Source organism: Panthera pardus, unplaced genomic scaffold (genome assembly GCF_024362965.1).
Source record: "Panthera pardus isolate Hobbes unplaced genomic scaffold, ASM2436296v1 HiC_scaffold_11, whole genome shotgun sequence".
Lineage (NCBI taxonomy): Eukaryota > Metazoa > Chordata > Mammalia > Carnivora > Felidae > Panthera > Panthera pardus.
Window position 1 is genome coordinate 1,571,640 of NW_026526666.1, and position 23,151 is coordinate 1,594,790.

Consider the following 23,151-nt stretch of genomic DNA (forward strand, 5'->3'; position numbering starts at 1 on the left):
ACTAATATTCACTATTAAGAAGGAGAAAATGTAGAGGAAAAGAAAAACCATCAATATAATTCTGAGAAGTATAAAAAAGCAAACTTCAGAAGGGGAAATGAGTTGACTTTAAAAGAGGAGATAACTGAAATAAAGATATTTCCCGACCATAAAAACCTCCGACATTAGAGTTGTTTCTCCCCCCACCAGAGTGTAGAACAAAACAGACTTGGCCTTAATACCAGAGCCTCTCCCTGCACTTTCAGAACAGAAGCATTTCCGTTGGAGATGAGATGACATCATCCATCAGATGAAAAACTAAGAGGCAGTGTGTGACTGACTTCAATGTTTGAAGTACACATATAATTTGGGGACGCCAGAGGCTGGCCGGATGTGCATTCCTCAGACAACTGGAGTTGCGCCTGGGCAAGTCCTACAGAAGCAATCCCAGAGACCTAGCTCAATGACTTTCCAATACTACCACATCAAACGTGTCAAGGATACCTACACAGAGCACAAAGAGATATAAACAGACTTTTGGGAAGCAAAATGCTAACTCTCAGGGGTTCTCTTGGTTGAGAAGAGTGAGAGCCAGAGGTTTTAAAAGGAAAAAAAAGGCAAAAGCAAAAACCTACACAAAACAGAAACACAATCAGCCCAGTTATCTGCTGCACTTTCTAAAGCAATCTCTCTGGTCCTTGTTACCCTGAAATACTGAAAGCCATTTTAATTACACCCCTGTAGGTGCGAGGCACAACATGTTCTCCAAATGAAAATACTGAGAAATATGTTTGAGGTATCAGCCCACCTCCTAAGCACTCAAAAAACTGTTTAGAAACAAACAAAAAGGTACCATTACCACCCCCTCAATAAGGACTAAACCAAGCCACATCCCAGAGGAAAGCTAAATGTTGTTTCCTATCAAGTGTCAAGTTTTCCTAAGGATCTTCTAGAAAAAAGTCAGAAAGCCAAGGATGCTCCTAGAAACAAAAGCTACAAAGCAGTTTGATCTACCAGTCCTGAGGTCACCTCAGATAACAGCCAACTAAGTAGCAAGGAAATGAGTTACAAGATTACTAAAACTCATCCTGGTAACATACAGCCTTTCTACAACACCTCTGCCACTAGTAACAAGCTCTCTGAACCTCAGTTTCCAGATTTGGAAAATGAGGTTAATTAAAATACCTCTTCATTTCCCTCTAGTGATAAACTTTTACTTCTACAAGGCAAATTTCATGGTTCTCAGGCCTCATATATGTTTTCTTGGCACTAAAACTTTGGTTGAAAAAAAATTGTGTCCTTCCGAAGAGACAGGAGTCTCCTGGATAAGCCACTCATGGCCAAAAAGTATTTGATTTCTTGGCAGATCACCACCTCCTATTTCCAAACCTGGCTCTATCTATCCTCAAAAAGCAAGGACTCTTGATGGATCAGAATGTACAGGCTTTAGCAGAGAAAGTCTATAATTTTAATGATATCATTGCCCCAAACAATGCACTTCAAGGCAATTACAAGGAAAATAAGAGATAATGTTACTTTGTTGTCATCCCTTTTATACAGGTTCTTTTTTTAAGTTTATTTTTATTTATTTTTTGAGAGAAAGAGAGCACGAGTGGGGGAGGGGCAAAGAGAAAGGGAGAGAAAAGATCCCAAGTAGGCTCCACACTGTCAGCCCAGAACCCAAAGCAGGGCTTGAAATCATAAACTGTGAGATCGTGACCTGAGCGATATCAAGAGTCAGACACTTAACCAACTGAGGCCACCCAGGTGTCCCTATACAGGTTCTTGTCAATGAAAACTTGAAGTTTACCAAGTTTGTTTACCTACATTGTTCACTGGAAATCTACTCTACTTCAGCTGATTATGTATGCTAAAAAGACCTCTTCCCATTCTTTCCCCACAACTTCCCTTGCTTACCTTCCTTTAGACCACTCCCCATCAACACTGCTGATCTTTGGGATAGTGCTTCTTCTGGGTTAAACCCACATTGCTCAGTTAAGTATATAAGGTAAATAATAAGATATACTGAACTCCCTGCAAAGAACTTGCCCTCCTTACTCTTGCCAAAGTCTTCCTCAGACTCAACAGAAAGGAGCTTTTTCTGGAATCAGATGTTTACCAATACATTGTCTACAGGGACAACTGACTGGCTCAGTCAGTAGAGCATGTGACTCCTGACCTCGGGGTTCTAAGTTCGAGCCCCATGTTGGGTGTAGAGATTACTTAACAATAAAATCTTCAGGGGCGCCTGGGTGGCTCAGTCGGTTGAGCGTCCGGCTTCAGCTCAGGTCATGACCTCACGGTCCGTGGGTTCGAGCCCCACGTCAGGCTCTGTGCTGACCGCTCAGAGCCTGCAGCCTGTTTCGGATTCTGTGTCTCCCTCTCTCTCTGACCCTCCCCTGTTCATGCTCTGTCTGTCTCTGTCTCAAAAATAAATAAACATTAAAAACAATTTAAAAAAAAAAATAAAGAAAGGAAAAAAAAAATTAAAAAAAAAAAATCTTCAGGGATGCAGAGCCTGCTTGGGATTCTCTCTCTCTCTGCCCCTGTCCCACTTGCGTGCATGCTCTCTCTCTCTCTCAAAATAAATAAACTTAAAAATTATCCTTAAAAAAAATAAAACCTTTAAAAAGAAATACATATTGTCTACAGCCATTACAAACAAACAGACTGGAATTTCACAGGAGAAGAAAGAAAAATGACTGGGAGACAAAGTTTAAAAAAATGGAGTGGTTGAGGAAAAAAAGTTCATTTCAAATAGAAAACTGTAAAAAGAATGATGGAAGCTCACAGGAAGTGTGAACAAAACCAATCAACACATACACAGAAACTAAACAATGCTCTCCTTTGATAGGAAAGGGTGGGGGAGTGAAGCGAGATAGGGGAAACTGGCTAGGAAGGGGTTTCCTCTAGGAAATAAATACCATCAACCCAAACACTCTCTCTTTGAGACTGAATGGCGGACTGGGGTTTGGAACACAGAGAAACAGAGATTCCCTCTACCAGGCTATCAGAAAATAGTATACTTCCTCAAACATACTTTTATCTATGATCAAGAAACACACCCAGTCAACAGAAAGAGAGAAGAAACTAACAACTTTGCTCTTACTTTATGTCAAGCAAGAATACCCTAAAATTCTAGGAAAGAAAATATCCAGATTAAAGGATAAAAATAACCACCTTCCTTCTTTATCCCCAGTTCTGTCTTTGGCCTGGTTTTATCTCTGTTATTCACTTCACAGGCTACAGTTTCCATTATATTATCAAAGAAACACAGACTAATAAAACATGTAATAACTAGTAGCTGGCACCTATTTGGGCAAATATTAATCAGAAGACGTTTGTATCAACCCAGAACCGCACACAGAAACCAACAAAACATACAATTTTGAATCCAAAGCCAACTTATCAGTACATTATTACCAATTAATATCTGATACTAGACACCTAAAAAATCTGTATAAGCATACTTGACCAAGTTTGAGCAGCCATGGCAGAAATAAATGGTTAAACAAAAACAGTGACATTCCGATGTCAGTTTTCTGTCAGAATCTACCCAAGGGAACAAAAGTAAAAAAGAAGTGTCAAAACCCTAATGGAGAAAACAAACAGCAATATCTCTCCCTACTTACAAAATGTCAACCAAAATGGTGAACCTAGTCATATTCTGACTACATGACATTCTGTTCTATCTTTATATTTCCAAATTTCAGTTTCTCACTCCAGTAAAGTGGCTTAAATTGTATTACTATCCACTAGAACAGAAGCACTGAAGGGTAAAGGACCAGCCTACAAATGTTTTACACTGGACACAAAGAACACGGATGGGCGCCTGGGTGGCTCAGTCAGTTGAGTGTCCAACTCTTGATTTCGGCTCAGGTCATGATCCCAAGGTCATGAGATTGAGCCTTAGACTGAGAGTGGAGCCAGCTTAAGATGCGCTCTCTTTCTCCCTCCCCTCCCCCTCACACGAGCGTGCACACACACTCATTCTCTCTCTAGAGAACAAGACAGAACACAGACAACAACAACAACAAAATACTCAACAAAATCCCTACCATTTGGAGTTATCAGATTACAGGCTAATTGACTAGTAGGGCTCTTCTGGGAAGAAGAGAGCTACCAAAATCAAGGATTTATGAGGCTGGCCCTACTATAAAGGTCCCAAGCAAAAATGCTTCAGTCCTGTGTTCTCTGGGGTTTCCCTCAGCAGTTACATGAAGTCAGGAAAGGAGCTATAAAGTTATTTCCAAATCATTTGTGCTCATGATAAAATCACATAGGTGAAGGGCCACAATTTCAGAAATGTTCTTGTCTGAAGCAAAAAGGAACTACAGGTTCATGATCTTCTAATGTTTCGAGTACTTTTTCTTGGGGGAGTCACGCATGATTTTATCACAAAGCTCTTATTTCAGAGAACAGTGTACACCTTAGCATTCTAACTTTACTTTCTAACTCCTTCAAATCAAGTCTCCAAAACAGAAACTCCTTACTCCCTTCATGGTAGTTTAAAAAAGGGATGCAGTGGCTTATTTCAAATCCTTTTTTTTTTTTTTTTAAGATTTTGTTTTTAAGTAACCTCTGTACAGCAATGTAGGGCTTGAACTCACAACCCTAAGATCAAGAGTCACATGCTCTACCAACTGAGCCAGCCAGGCGCCCCTGAATTTCAAGCTCTTGATAAACTAGTCAAACTACAGATAGGGAAACAGGCTCTCTGCACACCGGTGTGACAGATGGTCATACTGTCAACAGCACCTCATCAGGGCTAATTTTATTTTTAAGTGGTGCCACTGTCCAAATAATGAGGATGGGGAGAAAGCAAAAGAAGGAATAAATTTCCTTTGCACACCAAATAGCTGAGACTAGAAGGCAAACTGCATCAACTTTTATTAACAAAGTGTTAAGAACAAGCACATGATGATGGCTGCTGTAAGCTGATATTCATTTATAACTGCTTCCCCCAAATCGAAACATGGTAATTAATTATTCCAATGGGAAAAGATGTCAAACATCACTTAGAGTGTATGGTTTGATCTAACCTCTGTATTTCACATGTCAGCAGAATAAAAGACCAGCTCTGACTTAATGGTGAAATAATCTAGACAGGGAATGACTGTTCCAAATAATCTGTCCTTCTTAATTTGAATTCCAAAAGATTTTGAGCCTCCAAAGGTTATAGGCAGCTTATCTAAGACATCAATCTATCCCTGAATCCTAACGTTCTTAACCTTGAATCCATTTTCAATATTGTCAAAGAGAGTTCCACCAAAACTTAAGTGAGCTCAGCTAAACATCTAAGAACAATAAATTGGTTTTAGAATGGTTACAAAACCCACACACACAATCTCCTACTTGAATTTCTACAAAGCCAGCCTTCTTACCTTTAACAATTTAGGAAATCATAAACTATCACTCATTCATGTCAATGTCCTAATTCCCCTGGTACCATCCAGACACAGCAACACTCACCCCCAATCACAAATAAAACCCATTAAAAAAAATAAAAATTAAAAAAAAACTCTAATAGCCTTTTTTTGCATCAGAATCTAATATCCTTCTTCTTCAATCACATCCTTAGAATGAAATATTTTATTAAATTAAATTTACTAAGGCCAAACCTAAGTGAAAGTGAAGATACACAAAAAAAGTCAACACTATGGATCTGGACACAAAAATCCCATCAGGTTTTCAGGATTATTTATAAACACTTTTTCTTAATTTCTTAATCCAATTGTTTCAACATTTGTCAAAGAAGCAAAGATGGAAGGTGTGAGAAACAAAAGTAAGAATCTGAAGCTATTTTTAGACATTTTTATACCTTGACTTCTCATATGAACATCATGGAGTCAAGGAGCTGTAACGTCCACTGAAACCCAGTATTTTATTTTCTGGTGAAAACACAATAGGACAAAAACATTTACACCATCTGAATTACTAACTGCTAGCTGTAGGATCTGGCAGTAAACATAGAAACATAAAAATATCAAACAATGACATCTGAAAAAGACAGCAGGACTATCCAAAGCAGTAGAGATGAAAGAGGAGGAAGATGATTCCATTAAGTGACAAAAGAAATTTTCCTTTACTCCTAAATCTGCCCACATGGCCAATACTTCCATGGGACAGAGGCTGAATCAAATCCTGGAACATAAATACATGGCTTTTAAGGTTACCCTGGTTCTAATAGAACACCTAACTTCTTATAAGCTTAAGAACTACACACAACCTTCTTTTCTGCATTGGGGGAAAGAGAGAAAAGGTTTAAATTAAGGGACTACGCTAGAAAAACACCTGTTATTTTACCTCATCCTTCGCACTTAGAATGCAACACGAGTTGCTCTGGTCCTCTAATGCTTTTACAGGAAAGGCAAAAAACACCTCTCAAGAAACTAAAAATAGATGTACATAAATAAAACTGCAGCTTATGAAGAAGATACTTGTGACCATGTAGCAAAGCTCATCCCAGCTGGAATATGAAAGCGGGAACCCTCTATTTAGCCAAGTCAAAAGGCAAGGATGCAATCGCAGGCCTAAGGAAATGTCAACCTCTCAAGTACAGCATCCAACATCTGACAGCTTCTCCTGCCTGTAGAGGCAACAGTAACTGTGGAACACCAGACATTTCTGATGGAAGCTCTAGAACAGTTTGACTCAATTTCCACCCACCTCCCCACACTTACACGCATTTTCCCTCCTACACACAATCTGCTGCTTTTCTTGTGGGCTCCTCCGCCCTGCCTCAATCTCCAGTAGTTTCTAACTACCCTGGCTCAGTGCTCCAAGTGCCGGTTTCCTGATACAGCCTAAGCATTCTTCCAGTGCATTTCCTATTATGCAATATTTCTCCACAGCACGTACAACCACCTCCCAAGCACTCCATCATTCCCAGGCCTAATTCCCATCACAACCTCTCTCAGCCTCTAGTGTGCATCATTCCATCTTCTCCATCTGTTTTCTAGGGTCTAGAAACTTCATGACTTCATGACTTTCATGACTCTAATTTTCCGCCTTCCTTCAAAACGCCCTATTCCTTCCCAAAGGTGGGCAGTCTGGAAATGGGAATCCTCCAAGGAGGGTGTCTGATATAAATGCATGTGGGTCGAGCGCGTGCGCGGGGGTCGGCACTGGGAAGGGATGACGCACGAGGGGGGAGGCCTCTAAGGAAAAAGGTCTCCAATAACTCCCACCCCCAACAAAACCCACAATTCCCTAATTCCTCAGCAATCCAAAGAAAACGTCACATAACCCTTAAACATGTTTTAACCCCATGGCTTCTCTTCCACATTTTTATCCGATTAACCCCATAGTCAACTTGAATTCCACCTGCCTCTCACACTAATTCCTCTAAATACAAGGCCTCCGTTTACTTCAGTTTTCTCTACTTCTTTCGGTTTCCCTTCTGTTACCCTCCTACCCCCATTTTCAATCTCCATCCCTTTTCAAGTTCTCAAGTCGGTCTCCTCGAAGACAGCTTGTGTTTTTGAGAGCCTCCCTTTCCTCAATCAAATCCATCCTTTCCTCAGACTCCCCCTGCCCGCTCAGAAAGCCCTATTTGAAAACCCAATCTCCGTCCTCCTTACCGGCAACTCCTCGGACATCCCGTTACAGGTGCCCTCCCAGGTCTCGCTCTCGTTCCCATCGCACAGCCGCCATCAGCCCCCTGCCCACGCCCCGCCATGATTACCTGAGGACGAGGCGCAGGAAGGGACGCCGGGATCCGCGAATGAAAACCCGACCGACGACGGCCCTGAGGAGGCCGACGCCATCTTGGCAGCCCCCTCCCCCTCAGCGGCCTCGCTCCCTTTCAATCGGGCTCTTCCTCTTCTCCGAGTCGAATTTTCTCCACGTCTCTTCACAGAACCCGCGTTCTGCGGGCCACCTCCCTGCCCCCTCCGGGGCCTCTCTCAGACACGTCGGGCTGGGTCCTGAAACAGCTCAGGGCCGCACCATTTGGCTGGCATAGGGGAAAACCGCCGTCTCGCACCCGCTCCGCAACTTCACCAGTGCTCCGAGGGAGCTACTTTCCCCTTTCACAAAGAAGTAGGCTCCAGCCCGCCGCCAGGACCCCGCGTCCGAACCTAACCACACCTAACGAAATAGGGGGGCGTGAAAAGTCCCGGAGGAACAAACGTCCCCGCCCCTCCTCCCCAGCCACAGCCTGTTTATCGCCCAACCTCACTGCTCCACTCGGTGGCCAGGGGAAATCCGGGAACTGCGCATGCGCGTAACCTTTCCAGCGTTCCAGCCCACTTAATGGGGAGGAGAAGAGGGAGGCCCTGAGAGCCAATCGGAAGGCTGGTGTTGGTCACATTACACGGGTTCCTCTTGCCCTAACGAATCCACAGGTCGAAGACTAGCTCTTCCCCGACTGTGAACCAGCGCTACGGTGGCTCTGTGGGTCCAGTTAAATTCGTCTCTGGAAAGGACCCGGCTGAGTTGCCGGAGCTCGGGATAAGTAAGAGCCGGCCCGGCTGGCCTTCAGTTTTAGAGCCCAGGGTTAGAGCTCCCCACCGAGGCGCTGTTGTCAACTCAGCGACGTTAAGCCCTTGAATATCACAAAACATCACATGCGACTATTCTTCCGGCTTTACTGCTTGTTTACTGTTTGGCTTAACATGCGTGCTTGTCTTGCCTTCCTCTGAATGACATTCAAGACAGATCTACACTTGGCTTCAAGCGCAATGCTGGGCACAGTTATAGAATTCAGAAGACCTCTCAGAAAAAGCCACGGAAGGCGACCATATCACAATCTATCTGCGATCCAGGCAAACCCTTGGTTCTGTTAATCAGTGCACCGAACTGCACAGAGAAATTCCCCATTCTAGTCTAGCGTTCGGATTAATAAAGTACCCTGGAGATTGTGAAAACCAGATGGGGAGCTGAAGACTGATCGGACTGTAAGCTGCTGAAAAGCAAAGACTGTTTCACTCTTGTATCTCCAGCTCCTCCCATCTTGTGAGCCTGTACATGGTAGCGGCTCAATAATTATTTGTGAAATTAATAAATGAAGAGAAATTGTGTGTGTGTGGGGGGGGGGGGGGGTCTTGGTTTGCAGCCCCCAAGATGGCCTGGTTATCCTCTATCCGGATGTCTTCCGGGTCCTCGAAAGGGAACCTAGGACCATGAAGTCCAGAGACTACCACTGCCTATTTACCTCTGCCTTCTACCCCTCTCTCAAGATAGAAATAATTGTTTCCCTGCTGCCACTTGCTGGATTATTCATATTCCATTGGGTACTGAAGGTAGACAAACTACATGATTTGCCATTTCATTCAATAGCAATGGAATTGAACGACACTGAAGTATTTTACGGTTGCCTATACATATACCCCTCCACCCAACTAACAGTACAGGAACTAGACAGGTGGGAGCACACTGTCTAGCACAGGATTTGGCTCATAGGTCAAATAAATATTTATTGAATAAATTATACTTGTGTCCATAAAAGGCATGGAGTTGCTACCATTTCCTGAGTTATTTTAGAAATCAGCTGGTGTAGAAATAAAGCTGTTTCTGATTTAAAAATTGGAAATAGACCAATAAAGCCCTGACTCACACAGGCAGTAGGTCAAATAGAGGGATCTTCTCCCTGGGATTTGATCTATGAATTTGATTTCAGCCCTCCTGAAAAGAAGAGATCCCTGTTTTGTAGCTTCTTAGGGGTCTTTGTTTCTCTTTATGTACCAGAAAATGGCTGCTATTACTCCTACTACATGGTACTATGTCAGTCTGTTTACTTGTTGTCTTCCTCACAAGACTGAATATTTCAGGGCAAAGATTACATCTTACCCATTTTCATATCTCAAGCATTTTATATCTCAAGCATCTTTGTGCCTGGCACAAAGTAGGTGCATAATACATGTCTCCTGAATATACGAAGGAATGAAAGCAAAATTCAAAAAGTGGGGCCAGGGTGTCTCTCATCTTTTCCCCCTTTACATTATCTCTGCCTCCACTCCCACTCAATCCCTGGGGTGTCCTCTTAGTCACAGAGCTACTCTTCCCCAGTAACATTCCTGGCATAGAAGACCTGGGGTGACGTGGCAGGGTGTGGAGGCAGAGGCAAAGCAGGACATGTTGGCTTGGTGCCCCAAGGAAATTGAAAAAGGAGTTCACCAATATATATTTTGGAAAAGTAGAGCAATCTGGTGATTTCAAAATAGGTCCACGTATACAGATTTGACAGAAATATGTGAGTGTGCACACACATGCACACACACACAGATTTTATCATATCTTAGAATAGTCCCTAAGGTCAGAATGGAGGGGGCTAGGGGCAAGCAAGATCAACTTAGACACAAAATAAGAGGATGAGTACCTTATTCATTCAATTGTCATTCATTAATTCATTCACTGAATTGACATTATTTAGCCCCAACAATGTCCTAGGCACCATGAGAGTTCCTGGTATACGCAGGTGAAGATAAAGTCCTCGCCCTCAGAAAGATCACAGACTAATGAGAGAGGCAGACCCATAAATCATTAGAGTAAAATGTAATAGCTGCCATTCATAAAGTATGTACAAGTGCTATGGGTTGACAATCATACTCTCAGAATACAAGATAGGAAGAGAAGTTGATAGAAGTTGATACAGGGTCTTGACAATACCACAGACTATTTGATATTGGAAGTATTCCAGAGAATCAAGGCGGCATGACCTCCGTGTTTGTGGAAACTGTGCCAGGAAGAGAGATTGGCGACTGTAGAAGACTTTACTGTCTTATAGAGCCAGAATTTGGCCAGGTAGACAAGTAAGGAAAAGAATCCTAAGAAGGAAAAGCAGGCAGGCACGACGAAGAATTGAAAAGTGATACTAGAATAGGACAATGAGGCAGGAGGTGAAGCTGTAAAGGTAGGGAGAGGCCAAACTATGAAGGATCTTGAATGCCATGTTAATAGTAGTTAGCACCTACTAACCATATGTGCTTACTAAATCCTGTGCTAAGCAGTTTACAAGATTAATATCTCTTAATCTTTGCAACAACTTTAAAATATAAGTATTATTCGTCCCACCTTGTTATTTTCTTACGTAGGTTCCACGCCCAACGTGGGGCTTGAACTCAAGACCCTGATATCAGGAGTCGCGTGCTCTACCCACTGCGCCAGCCGGCGTCCCTAGTTCCAGTTTACAGTTGAAAACTGAGATTCAGCAACTTGTCCAAAGTCACACAGCTAAAAGATCTTAAACTCAAACTCAGGTATGGCTGGCTCTAAAGCTATGCTCTTAAAACACACTACTATTCTGCCTCAAGGATTTTGGACTTTAACCCGTAGATGATAGGGAGTCATTAAACATCTTCGAGTAGAAGAGTGACAAAGTCTGGGTTTTTAGAAAGGTTCCTACTAGAAGCAGAATGGAAAATGGACTGGAGCAGAGGTAGAAGACTGACCTCTTCTAAGTGAAAGTTTGTTGACTCCTAAATTCTGGACTTAGGGTAGTAGGACTCCTGGAGTCACCGAGCCCAATCGTTCCACAGTCCAGGTCAGCGCGTACTGGAACGGGGAGCTCGGTGGTCTCCGCGTTCCCGGTGGGCGGGGCTGCAGAGTGAGGAAGGCGCGGCTGAAGGGACTAGGAGCCTCTCGAAGCTCTGCTACCTCTGCCTGTAGACTACTGGCTTCCGCCACCGCCTACCACCCGCAGGTAGTGGTGTCGAGCGCCGAGTTCCGCTACCCGCGCTGGGTGAGGCGCCTCTGATCGCGGCGCAGTCTCGGTAGGCGGTATGAGTTTGGCTGGGGGCCGGGCCCCCCGGAAGACCGCGGGGAACCGGCTTTCTGGCCTCCTGGAGGCAGAGGAGGAAGATGAGTTCTACCAGACGACTTATGGGGGTTTCACAGAGGCAAGAGCTGGGTCCAGGAAGAGGGAGGGGAGGAAGCTAAAGGGAGTCCTGAAGGGAGAAACCTCGGACAAAGAAGGGGGCGGGGAATGGAGTGGAGCCCTGGTAGCTGATACTCGCGACGGGGTGGGAGAGTCGGGGGTGGCGGGGGTTTAAAATGGAGTACTAGAAGGTAGAGCCCTAGATGGGGTTGGAGGGGTCGGGGATGGTAGGGTCTCCGGAGGCACCCCAGAGTATGGCAGAAACCGACAGTGTACTTTTCTAGTTGCCTGTTTTCACCACACTCTTGACGTCTAACGTAACGCGAGCTTCTCGCAGCCACGCGGTATATAGTCGTGGGCCCACGGTATGGTTCTTCACCAGAGGTATAGAAAGGAATCTCTTTTCAAAAAAGAAAAAATAGAGGAGCTTAGCCTATGCTTTTTCCAGCTTTCAAGTCTCAATGTAAGTGTTTCCTTCGATAACCCTTCTTTGCTATAAAAAGTGTCCCATTTATTTCCTTCATAGTATACATTTCAAATTGTAATTAGATTTGGTTTGCCTGCTTGTTTATACTTTCCTATTAGGTTGTAAACTCTGTAAGGTTAGAGATGGTCTGTTTTGTTCAACAGAATACGTCTAGTGCCTGGGCTAGGGTCTGGATTGGATTGGCACTTGTATTGATTGAATATGTCCATTCTTAAAATAGCCGTTGAGAAGCTAGGGCAAACCAACTACTGTGACAGGTTATAAGGAAGCAGAGAGTATTAAGAACACTTTTTCTTACCTATACCAGACCCCAATGGGGGAAGCAGCTGAATAAACAGTTGAAATACTGTGTGATAAGGAGTAAAATAAGTGGTAAGGATAGGGTGCTGTGGTAACATGTGGGAGCCAGAGTCATTGGTGGGGATGGGCATCCTGGGGGACACGATGTTTAAACTTAGGACAGTATGAAAAGTAAGCTGTGGCTGTATGTACAGCAGTAGGGCTGAGAGCAGGGTAAGGAGAAAGGTTAGCCCACTGAGGGGGTGGAGCAGATGTGTAAAGGTACTGAGTCTGGGTCTGGAGCCTGCATGTCTACTCTCATTCTCCAGACCTTGAAAGAGAATAAAGATTGGTAAGGCTGGAGAGAGTAGGCGTGGGCCAGATCATGTTGGGCCTTGTGAACCATGTTAAGGAGTTTGCTCTTCATCCAGAGGACTGAGAAGATTCATCAAAGTACATGATCAAATCTGTACTTTATATAGTTTTTAATGTTTATTTTAGAGAGAGAGTACGAGCGGGGAAGGGGCAGAAAGACAGGGAGACACAGAATATTTTTAAATTTATTTAATGTTTGTTTATTTTTGAGAGAGAAAAAGACAGTGTGAGCAGGGAAGGGGCTGAGAGAGAGGTGGACACAGAATCCAAAGCAGGCTCCAGGCTCTGACCTATCAGCACAGCCCAATGCAGGCCTTGAACCCACAAACCGCAAGATCATGACCTGCGTGGGAGTTGGTTGCTTAACTGACTGAGCCACCCAGGCGCCCCCAAATTTGTACTCTAGAAACCTCACTCTAATGAAGAGAATGAAAGAGGCAGTGGGAGTAGAGAAACATGGGCAATAGGTTTCAAGACACATTAAGGAAATTGAATCCACAGGACTTGATGACTGATTGGGAGTCATTACTTACACAGCTATAGTTTAAAATAGAATGTTCTCTTCCCTCCCCCAAAGGCCATTTTCCTATTCCTGTCATTTTACGAGTCGTTATTTAATATGTACCCTTCACGCTTCCAAAAAGGATTAAAGGAGGCTTACTATATAAACAAAAAGTAGGAACAGTAAAAATAGAGACAGATCAGAAGTAATTGTACCAGGAGCCTTGGCTAAAATGGTAATAGCAATTGATACTAAATTTAGCTGTGAGCTTCCTGGCAGCCAAACCCTGAATTTCTTTTTTCAGTAAGAAAGAAGCATATACATTCTTTAAAAGAGAAAAACTTATTCAACGCTAAATTCTAGGAATTTAATCCTTATATAAGATGTATAAACTAACAGGGTTTCGGCAGATGATGTAGAAATATTCTCTTATCTAGTCATGTCTATTAATGACCCTCAATAAGGGCCAAAGGAATGGTAGTAAATCCCTAACTTAATGAAAGTATTTTGATTGGATACTAAGCTAATGTGTAGTTGAACTACTATTCTCTGGTGAGATGACTTAATACCAGGTTAAAGCTGAGGGGATTAATGTGTTCCCAGGCTGTCTTTCACAAACATCAGTTGGGAGGAAATGATGGTCATCAGTGCAAGATTGAACTCTGGCTAGCTTGGAGTGTCAACTCTCTGTGCTATTTGCTTGCTTTGGCAGCATATGTACCAAGATTAGCCTGTTGGTCTACATCATTGATTGAAGAGAGAGCCACATGTTTGAGATGCCACCCCGCCCAGTTGACTCCCCTGCCCCCAAGTGTATTTTTCCCTTTACTTTTTAATGGGGCTGCCGTTCTAGACTTAACCTGCACTCTCTCAATTTCAATTCTAGGCCCCATGTTCTCTACTCCACTCAGCTAACCATCTTCAGAACTTTCTGAAACACTCCTTGTATACAGTCTTCCTATCTCCCCAAGTCTTCATTGGCTCCCCATTACTAGTACTTGTACCCAATTATTTTTCTGTTCCAACACACCTGAGGAATGAGACCTATTTCTCAGTAACTTTAGTTTACCTCAGCAATGATTATCAGTACTGGAAAAAGCAAGGAGAGGGAGAGGATTGAGAATCCTTGGCCTGCAAATTAAACTCATGAGTTTATTAGCCTGATAATGTAAGTCTCTCTGTAGACTGAATGCAACCTTTTCAAGTCTTAGAGCCTTATAGGGCAGTCAGGAAATGTTGGAAGAAGGCTGTGCTGGAGTCAAAGGCAATCAGCTAGGAAGATTTCTTGCCCAAGAAAAACTTTCTGCTTTACTTAGGTCTAAATCTTTATTCTATAAATAAGCTATGCACATTCCTGCTTCTGCATCTTTGTTCTTGCTGTTCCATCTACCCATGTTACCTCTGCCCTCTTGGCTGTCTAAACACTACCCACGTTTTATTTTATCTTATTTTATTTTATTTTATTTTATTTTATTTTATTTTATTTTATTTTATTTTATTATTAAAAAAAAATTTTTTTAATGTTTATTTATTTTTGAGACAGAGAGAGACAGAGAATGAACAGGGGAGGGTCAGAGAGAGAGGGAGACACAGAATCTGAAGCAGGCTCCAGGCTCTGAGCTGTCAGCACAGAGCCCGACGCGGGGCTCGAACCCACAGACTGTGAGATCATGACCTGAGCCAAAGTCGGAGGCTCAACCGACTGAGCTACCCAGGCGTCCCTATTTTATTTTGTAAGTTTATTTATTTTGAGAAAGAGAGTGCATATGGGAGAGGGGCAGAGAGAGAAAGAGAATCCCAAGCAGGCTCTGCGCTGTCAGCATGGAGGCCAAAGTGGGACTCGATCTTACAAACTGTGAAATCATGACCTGAACTGAAATCAGGAGTCAGACGCTTAACTGACGGAGCCTCCAAGGCGCCCCAAAACACTGCCAGTATCTTAAACCATGGCTCAAGTTCTCTTTGTTCTTTAGAGTCTCAGCAAACTGTGACGTGATGACCAAATCTGGCCCGCTACCTGTTCTGTTTTAGCCCTTCACAGAAAAAGTTTGCCAACCCCTGCTCTAAAGGAATAAAGTCTAAAGTTTAGACCCTCCCAGATGACCAATCTATAGCAAGTGTGCCTTCCTTTGAGCTCCTATAACACTTTAGTACCATTTGATACCTTATATGTTGTCTTGTATTTAAACTTCCTTTTATAATTATATCCTGTCCTCTGCCTGACTGTGAGACCCCTGAAGGTAAAGACCAAACCAAATCCTTTCTGTATCCCAGGACTTAACGCTGTGTGCTACGGGTAAAGGGCAGTTAATGACTGCCGAAAGAGGTGGTGCTGGAGCCAAAGGCCATTAACTAGAAGAGCTTCTTGCCTAAGGAAATTGAAGAGCTGGGTTGGGAAGGAGAATGGGGCAGCTCTTACCAAGAAACCAAAGAGATTCTGTACCTGGAGGGGCACTGATGACTCCAGTGACAGTGAGAACCTTCTCTCCTTATATCCTCAGGAATCTGGAGATGATGAATATCAAGGGGACCAGTCAGACACAGAGGATGAAGTGGACTCTGACTTTGACATTGATGAAGGGGATGAACCATCCAGTGATGGAGAAGCAGAAGAGCCTAGAAGGAAGCGCCGAGTAGTCACCAAAGCATATAAGGTGCAGGGGTATCCTGGTTTTCTTGGACTCCTGTAATTTCCCATAATTTCTCTTCTGCCCTTCATAAGGTCACAGGACTCCCCATGCCAGTCCTATTTCCCACAGGACTAGTTTTCTCTTAAAATCCTCATCTTTCTCCGTATTACTTCTGTTCCATGGTATCTGATTCCAATTTGTTCCCAGGAGCCTCTCAAGAGCTTGAGGCCTCGAAAGGTCAGCACTCCAGCTGGTAGCTCTCAGAAGGCCCGAGAAGAGAAAGCACTGCTGCCATTAGAACTACAGGATGATGGCTCTGACAGTGAGTGTGGAGATGTTTGGGTCAATTGACAATTGGGTCAATTGGGTCAATCAGAACATAATGAAAAAGTATTGTATTCATGGCAAGTTAACTGAAGTTGACAACTGTACTATGGTTATATAAGGGAAGCCCTTATTCTTAGGAAATATACAATGAAGTATTTAGGGTCGAGAACTAAGATGTGTGCAACTTAATCATTCGGGAAAACACACGCGATGCAAATGGGGCAAAAGGTTAACAGGAAGTGATCTGGGTAAAGGATACATAGGTACTTTCTGTGGACTCCTCTTACAACTTTTTTGTAAGTTTGAAATGATTTCCAAATAAGTTTTAAAATTAAAAATAAAGGAGGTGGACATGAATTCAAAGATTTCTTCCTCTCTGACTTCTTCCCCAGGTCGGAAGTCCATGCGTCAGTCTACAGCTGAGCATACAAGACAGACATTTCTTCGGGTACAGGAGAGGCAGGGACAGTCACGGCGGCGAAAGGGGCCCCATTGTGAGCGGCCACTGACCCAGGAGGAGCTGCTAAGAGAGGCCAAGATCACAGAGGAGCTCAACTTACGTTCACTAGGTCAGTCTGGTTTTGAGACTAGTGGGCAGAGGGAGGGGGAATCTTAGAAAAACGGAGACTGAAGGGCCTGAAGAGCTGGGGGGGGGTTGAAGATCCAGAAGAAGGGAATCAGAGGAAGGAAATGGGGAGAGTGAGGGATTAGGAGCAAGGAGTGAGGCAGTTAGCTGGGCTCTAAAGAACAAGTTACATTGAAGAAAAAGTGTGTTTGTATAAAATAAGAATCGAATAGAACTGAGTTCAAATCCTAGTTCTGCCGTTCAGTTGCTTGTAGGACTGCTGACAGATTGCTTAACCTACTTGCATCTTGCTGTCCTGGTTCACAAGGTGGGGTGATAATGCCTCCTTTAATGATAATCATGAAAATTAGAAATTCGCCAGAATTAGTCCATGAGATGAGCTAAAGTCAAAATTCTTTAAAATCCCTTCAGTTTATGTGCCGAGTACACTGTCACGTAAAGTAATATATTGTACAAAACATATATTTCTTTATAGGGCGTTGAGAGTTGCAAATCATGAGAGGTACACGAGGGAATGGCAGGTTATACACATCCTGTCACATGCTCGATCTGGGGCATACTTCTATTGAGTGAAATAACACATACAATCACCTATAATATGTGCTTTGTTCTCTCTGTCTTTCTCCCCCAACCCCCGTCGAATCTTTCTCTCTCTGAATCTTTTATTTTTGGTCAAACACATATGATTAAACATGGATAGCCCAAATGTGGAGTTGAGTATTGTTTATGCAGAATATCTGGGACCCATCCCATTCTACTTTTATATTTCTCAAATGTAGATAACTCCAAAAGAACACAATGATTGAGAAAAGATTTACTTCAGTTGCAACATCTTCAGGGTTTGTTTTCCTGTTTTGTTATGGTGACTTTAACATTGAATATTTAATCTTTGATGGTAATTCAGTACTTTCAAACAGTAGCTATCCCTCAAAACAGAAATGACTGAGAACCATCACAAACAGTGAGGTGACCTTGATGTCACTGTAATTACAGTCCTCATCCTTTGACCACATTGGTTGGTTTGGGCCACTGTAAGGAGGGTAACACCCGGGCTTCTTGTACCAGTAGCTGACATCGGAGACCCTGCAGAAGCAGGTTCTGCAGGGGGGACAAGAAGTTCATTTTTGAACATGTTGAATTCGAGGAGTTTTTGAGTGGTCCATGCAGTGCTGAGAGTTCAGTGTACACATCTGGGCTTGGACAAGAGATCTAGGCTGGAAACAGAAATTTGGAAGTCTGTAGAGTATGGATAGCATTGATGAGATTGGAGTGGATCAGATCACCCAGGGAGAAAGCATGGGGAAGAGAAGACAGGCCGAAGAGAACCCTGCAGATGTACAAGAGGAGCTTAGCAGTGGCCAGGATTTGGAGAACTTCAGGAGAATTTATCTTAAGAATGCCAAGGAGGGGCACTTGGGTGGTCAGTCAGTTAAGTGTCTGCCTCTTGGTTTCGGCTCGTGTCATGATCTCACAGTTCGTGGGTTTGAGCCCCACACTGTCAGCGCAGAGCCTGCTTGGGATTCTTTCCTTCCCTCTCTCTCTGCCCTTCCCTCCCCCCCAAATAAATAAATAAATATTAAAAAAAGAAAAAGAACACCAAGGAAAGAAAATGTTTGAGAGAGAGTCTCTGCTGAATGCTGCAGAAATGCTACTCAAGAGGAGAACTGTGAAGTGTCCATTTGTTTTGATGACAAGGAGGTCAGATGAACTTAGGGAACACTTTTTGGAGACTACACCATTTTGAAGCCAGCTGGGGAGCCAAACTTATAGAGCTTGGCTGTGAAGGGTGGTTTAAGGAGTAAAACCTATAGGATCTGGGGTCAATGTACAGTTTTCCTTGTTTGTTTTATCTAAGATTAGAGGAACTCTTGTCTTTGGTGAGAAGCAACTGAAAGTTTAATGACAGAGAAGAAAGAAAGGATAGTTAATAGGGTGGGTTTTTGGAGAAGTGAGATGTGGGGGGAGTGGGGTAGCTAGAGTACAGGTGGAAGAATTGGCCTAAATTATGGAGGAGGAAGGAAGGATGGCTTGTAGTTGGAGGTTTATAAACCCATAGCAGGACATTGGAGTGGTTCTCATCTGATGTCTTTTAGGCACTATCACCTGTCAGGTGTTGGGCATAGAGTTGGAAGCTTGAAGATAGTGAAATGTGCTTGAAGTAGTTCAGGGGCGCCTGGGTGGCTCAGTCGGTTGAGCATCTGATTCTTGATTTAAGCTCCGATCATGATCCCAGGGTTGTGAGATCGCGCCCCGTGTCGAGCTCTGTGCTGAGCATGGAGCCTGCTTAAATTCTCTCTCTCCCTCGCCTCTTCTCCACTGCACGCACATCTTCTCTCTCCCTAAAAAAAAGTAATAAGAAGAAGAAGAAAGAAAAGAAATAGTTGAGATAGAATTATCTGCTGGTGTTGGGGGAGTCTGTTGAATTTGGGGAACATGCATTCATGGTGGTTCCAGTCTAGCCTGTTGTGTAGTATTTTTCCAGGAGCACTCAGCAATCCAGGTCTGGACCAGGGAGTGTAGATTGATGAGAGTGACTGAAATGATAGGTTGAGGAACCTAACCTTGATTTAAAAAGGAAACTGGAAGAAAAAAAAGAACAATGAAGACTGGAGGGGGGGTGCCAGATAGAATGAGGAGAGATCCATGTATGGGAGGTATAAAGGACAGAGGATATCTAGAATTGTGGAGCAAAACACCCAAAGCATAGGATGTTGCGGCCAGAGCCTGGGATGTGTGATTTTTAGTATTTCAGAGCTGGGGCAGTTCCCGGCTGTAGCCATAGTGGAATGGAGCAACAAATGTGTCACGGACAGGAAGATGAGATCCGTAAACTGTGGGGATGGGATGTTGAAGGGGCTACCCATGTGCACTTTGAGGTCACCAGGGTGATGAAGGATGAGAAGAGTTGAGTGGAGAGGAACAGTGGAAAGCATTGCTGAAGTCTTCAGAGAGTGAGGGAGTGAGCATGACAGGAAAGAAACATGATCTAGCCTGGTGGCATAAGTCTCCAGAGAGAAGTGGGTTTGCGCGTGGGGAGAGAAGCAGTGGTCTAAAGTTGCAGTGTGGGCTCAACAGGACCCAGGCACACCCTGCATGGGAGGTGGCAGGACGAGAGACCTCCACCAGAGGGCTGCAGGGAGAGCAGAGGCCTTGGGATGACAGGCTTCCAGGAAGACAAGTTGTGGAAGGAATTCACAGTGAGAAACTTGAGGACATAGATGAGTTGGCTGGAGTTATAGAGCAGGAGTTCCAGAAGGTACAGGGAAGTGTTTGAAAGGGGAAGTGTTGGAAGGTTGGCAGAAGGGAAAGAAAGCAACATTACCAACCAGAATTCCAAGTACGAGAGAGGCTAAATCATTGGTGGGGTTTCCAGAGCACACTTTTCTGGTCAGACTTTATCTAGAAGATTGGATGCGCACTTAAGAAACAGAAATTTGGAGTTCATTCAGAGGAAAGGGATCAGGAATATTTTGCCCTACTGAACATTAACAAATACTTGTTGAGTGCCTGTAATGGGTGGCACACCGCATGGCCCTGATAATATGTAGGTAACATGAGTCACAGTCACTGCCCTTCAGGAGGAGACCTGTGTACCAGCGATGAACTACCATAGAGCAGTGTCACTGTCCAGACGGGACTGTGGCGAATAAGAGGAGCGCTCAGAAGGAGGATTGGTTCTTCTGCCCAGCTCGTTGTTGCCATGTGACAACGCAGATGCCAGGTTGCCCGATTTCCTTGTTAATTTTTTTTTTTTTATGTTTATTTTTGAGAGAGAGACAGAGACAGAATGTGACCGGGGGAGGGGCAGAGAGAGAGGGAGACACAGAATCCGAACAGGCTCCAGGCTCTAAGCTATCAGCTCAAAGCCTGATGCAGGGCTCCAGCTCACAAACTGTGAGATTGTGACCTGAGCTGAAGTTGGACGCTTAACCTAAGCCACCAAGGCGCCCCTCCTTGTTATTTTTTTAAGAAGGACCAGAGGGGCACCTGGGCCGCTCAATCAGTTGATTGACTCTTGATTTCAGCTCAGGTCATGATCCCAGGGTTGTGGATCAAGCCGTGCGTCTGGCTCTGTGCTGAGCATGGAGCCTGCTTAAGATTCTCTCTCCTTCCCTCTGCCCTTTCTCCCCGTTTGCACATGTGCCCACTCTCTCAAAAAAAAAAAAAAAAAAAAGAAGGACCAGAAATCTCTGTATTTAAACGTAATTTCCTCATTTTCAAATATCAGTAACTATTTCAAATTTTCTCTAAAATACAATACAGATCAAACAAAACACTTAGAGGAGCTGCCAGCATGTGGCCTCTGCCATAGACTGTGAAAAGTACAGTAATGGAAGTGTCCTAGGCACAGGGGTTAGCAAAAAGAGAGTGTGTCTCAAAACCATGTTTTATGAGAAATGGTTCAAGGAATGGGTGTTGTGATCGGCCTGGAGGGAGAGACCTGGATACTAATTTCAACTATGTAAAGGACTGTCATGGGGAAGACAGGTTGGACCTGTGTCCTTTACAGCTTGAAAAGGTGAAACAGTGTCATCAGGCAACATATTTCAGCTGGAAATAGGAGAGAACTCTGTAATGACCAGAGATGCCTGAAGACGCAGCGCGCTGCCGTGGCTGGGAGTGAGCGGACAGGGCAGCTTGGGCAAACAGGCTCCTCATCCAAGGGTTCCTTCCAGCTCCAGAGTCCTGCTGTCTGAGTGCGTGAGGAGCTGAGTGAACGGGAGAGGTGGGCGGAGAGGATGTCGGGGGTTGGGGGGTGGTCAAGCAAAGAATGTCGGAACTAGGAGGTGCTAGGGGGGCCTCAGAGGATTGGTGTGAGTGGCTTGGGCAGGCAGGGACTAGACAGGACAGACATGAGTGTGGGCACGGGGGAACTCACCGCCCCCTCATTCCTCCCTTTGACCCTGAAGAGACCTATGAGCGGCTTGAGGCTGACAAAAAGAAGCAGGTGCACAAGAAGCGGAAGTGCCCTGGGCCCATAATCACCTATCATTCGGTGACGGTGCCGCTCGTTGGGGAGCCAGGCCCTAAAGAAGAGAATGTGGATGTGGAAGGGTGAGTGCGTCACAGGGGAGAAGGGAAGAGAGCCTTCTCCCTGCCATCCTCAGTTCTCCTCACACAGCTCTCCAATACACAGATGTCCTTCAGGGTCCTCTTCCCTCAGCTGTGTTTCTTTCTGTTTTTAGTCTCTCTCCCCTCTCTCAGCAGTTTTCCCACCCAGCACAGCTTGCTTCTCCCCATCTGTCACTTAATAGATTCTCTCCGATTGTTGCCATCATTCTGCCTCCTTCCTCTCTTTCCTCACCTGTCTTATCTCTTTGTCTGTTGTTTTCTCTCCTCAGACTTTTTGTGTTTCTCTGTCTCTCCCCTCAGACTGGATCCTGCTCCCACAGCTTCTGCACTGACTCCCCGTGCCGGCACTGGACCCATCGTCCCTCCTGCTCGCTGCTCCCGTACCTTCATCACTTTCAGTGATGATGCGACATTCGAGGAATGGTTTCCCCAAGGGCGGCCCCCAAAGGTCCCTGTTCGGGAGGTCTGCCCTGTGACCCATCGCCCAGCTCTGTACCGGGACCCTGTCACAGACATCCCCTACGCCACTGCTCGAGCCTTCAAGATCATCCGTGAGGCCTATAAGAAGTACATCACTGCCCACGGACTGCCGCCCACGGCCTCAGCGCTGGGCCCTGGCCCGCCACCTCCCGAGCCCCTCCCTGGCTCTGGGCCTCGAGCCTTGCGCCAGAAAATTGTCATCAAATAAGGAGAGGAGTAGTCCTTAGAAACCTCTTTCCTGCCCTGACTTGGGGCTCTTAATGTTCCCCTTCCTCTCCCTGGTTCTCCTCTTGGTCATCTCTGACCTTTGCCTGGCCCTTTTCCATCTTTCTTTCCCCCCAGTTCCTATTGGTTTTATTTGTGTTTTTTAATCTAATAAAAGAGAAAGATCCCCTTTGTCTGGTGTCTCATTGAGTTGGGAGCAAGAAGTCTTTGTGAATGTCTGAGTATATATGGGTCTTTATTTTGTTTAATAGCATTTATTATGAGCTGCCCTTTTTAAATTGTAAGTATTCACTCCTCCAGCTGGATTATAAACACCTTTAAATTAGACCTCCAAACGAAATTCCTGTACTCCCCTTTATATCACCTTATATTCACTGCTTTGAATATAGC

At 44.3% G+C, this 23,151-nt stretch overlaps 2 protein-coding genes and 1 long non-coding RNA gene across 12 annotated transcripts in view; 2 read left to right on the top strand and 1 right to left on the bottom strand.

Annotated features, from left to right (window-relative positions):
- The window catches only part of PIP5K1A (phosphatidylinositol-4-phosphate 5-kinase type 1 alpha), a 38,281-nt gene extending 26,778 nt beyond the window's left edge, over window positions 1-11,503 (bottom strand). For 2 of the 8 annotated variants that reach the window (XR_008417275.1, XM_053889684.1), the window contains exon 1: window positions 7,667-8,194. Coding sequence is in view for 3 of the 8 variants with exons in the window: in XM_053889684.1 (XP_053745659.1) it covers window positions 7,667-7,748 (82 nt within the window). In the remaining 5 variants the exon portion in view is untranslated. Of the gene's footprint in view, window positions 1-7,666; window positions 8,196-10,995; window positions 11,157-11,372 lie in introns of those variants that run through there. The other 6 variants (XR_002075866.2, XM_053889678.1, XR_008417280.1 and 3 more) reach the window with 5 other exon arrangements.
- On the top strand, window positions 2,118-2,628 carry LOC128773049 (uncharacterized). The gene is made up of 2 exons (XR_008417296.1): window positions 2,118-2,231; window positions 2,497-2,628. It is a non-coding gene; the product is annotated as an uncharacterized LOC128773049 (long non-coding RNA).
- Window positions 11,504-11,618: 115 nt separating the features above from the next.
- Window positions 11,619-22,932, top strand: VPS72 (vacuolar protein sorting 72 homolog). Of its 3 annotated transcripts, none has more exons than XM_019432789.2 (6): window positions 11,619-11,819; window positions 15,942-16,094; window positions 16,278-16,392; window positions 16,790-16,966; window positions 21,894-22,038; window positions 22,357-22,932. In XM_019432789.2, exons 1-6 carry the CDS (start codon window positions 11,703-11,705, stop codon window positions 22,742-22,744), a joined length of 1,095 nt encoding a protein of 364 aa, XP_019288334.1. In that variant the 5' UTR covers window positions 11,619-11,702; the 3' UTR covers window positions 22,745-22,932. The 3 variants fall into 3 exon arrangements, with proteins under 3 accessions (XP_019288334.1, XP_019288336.1, XP_019288335.1); XM_019432790.2 differs by lacking the exon at window positions 11,619-11,819 and adding an exon at window positions 12,074-12,260; XM_019432791.2 differs by lacking the exon at window positions 21,894-22,038 and having other exon boundaries at window positions 22,357-22,503.
- Window positions 22,933-23,151: the final 219 nt, after the last annotated feature.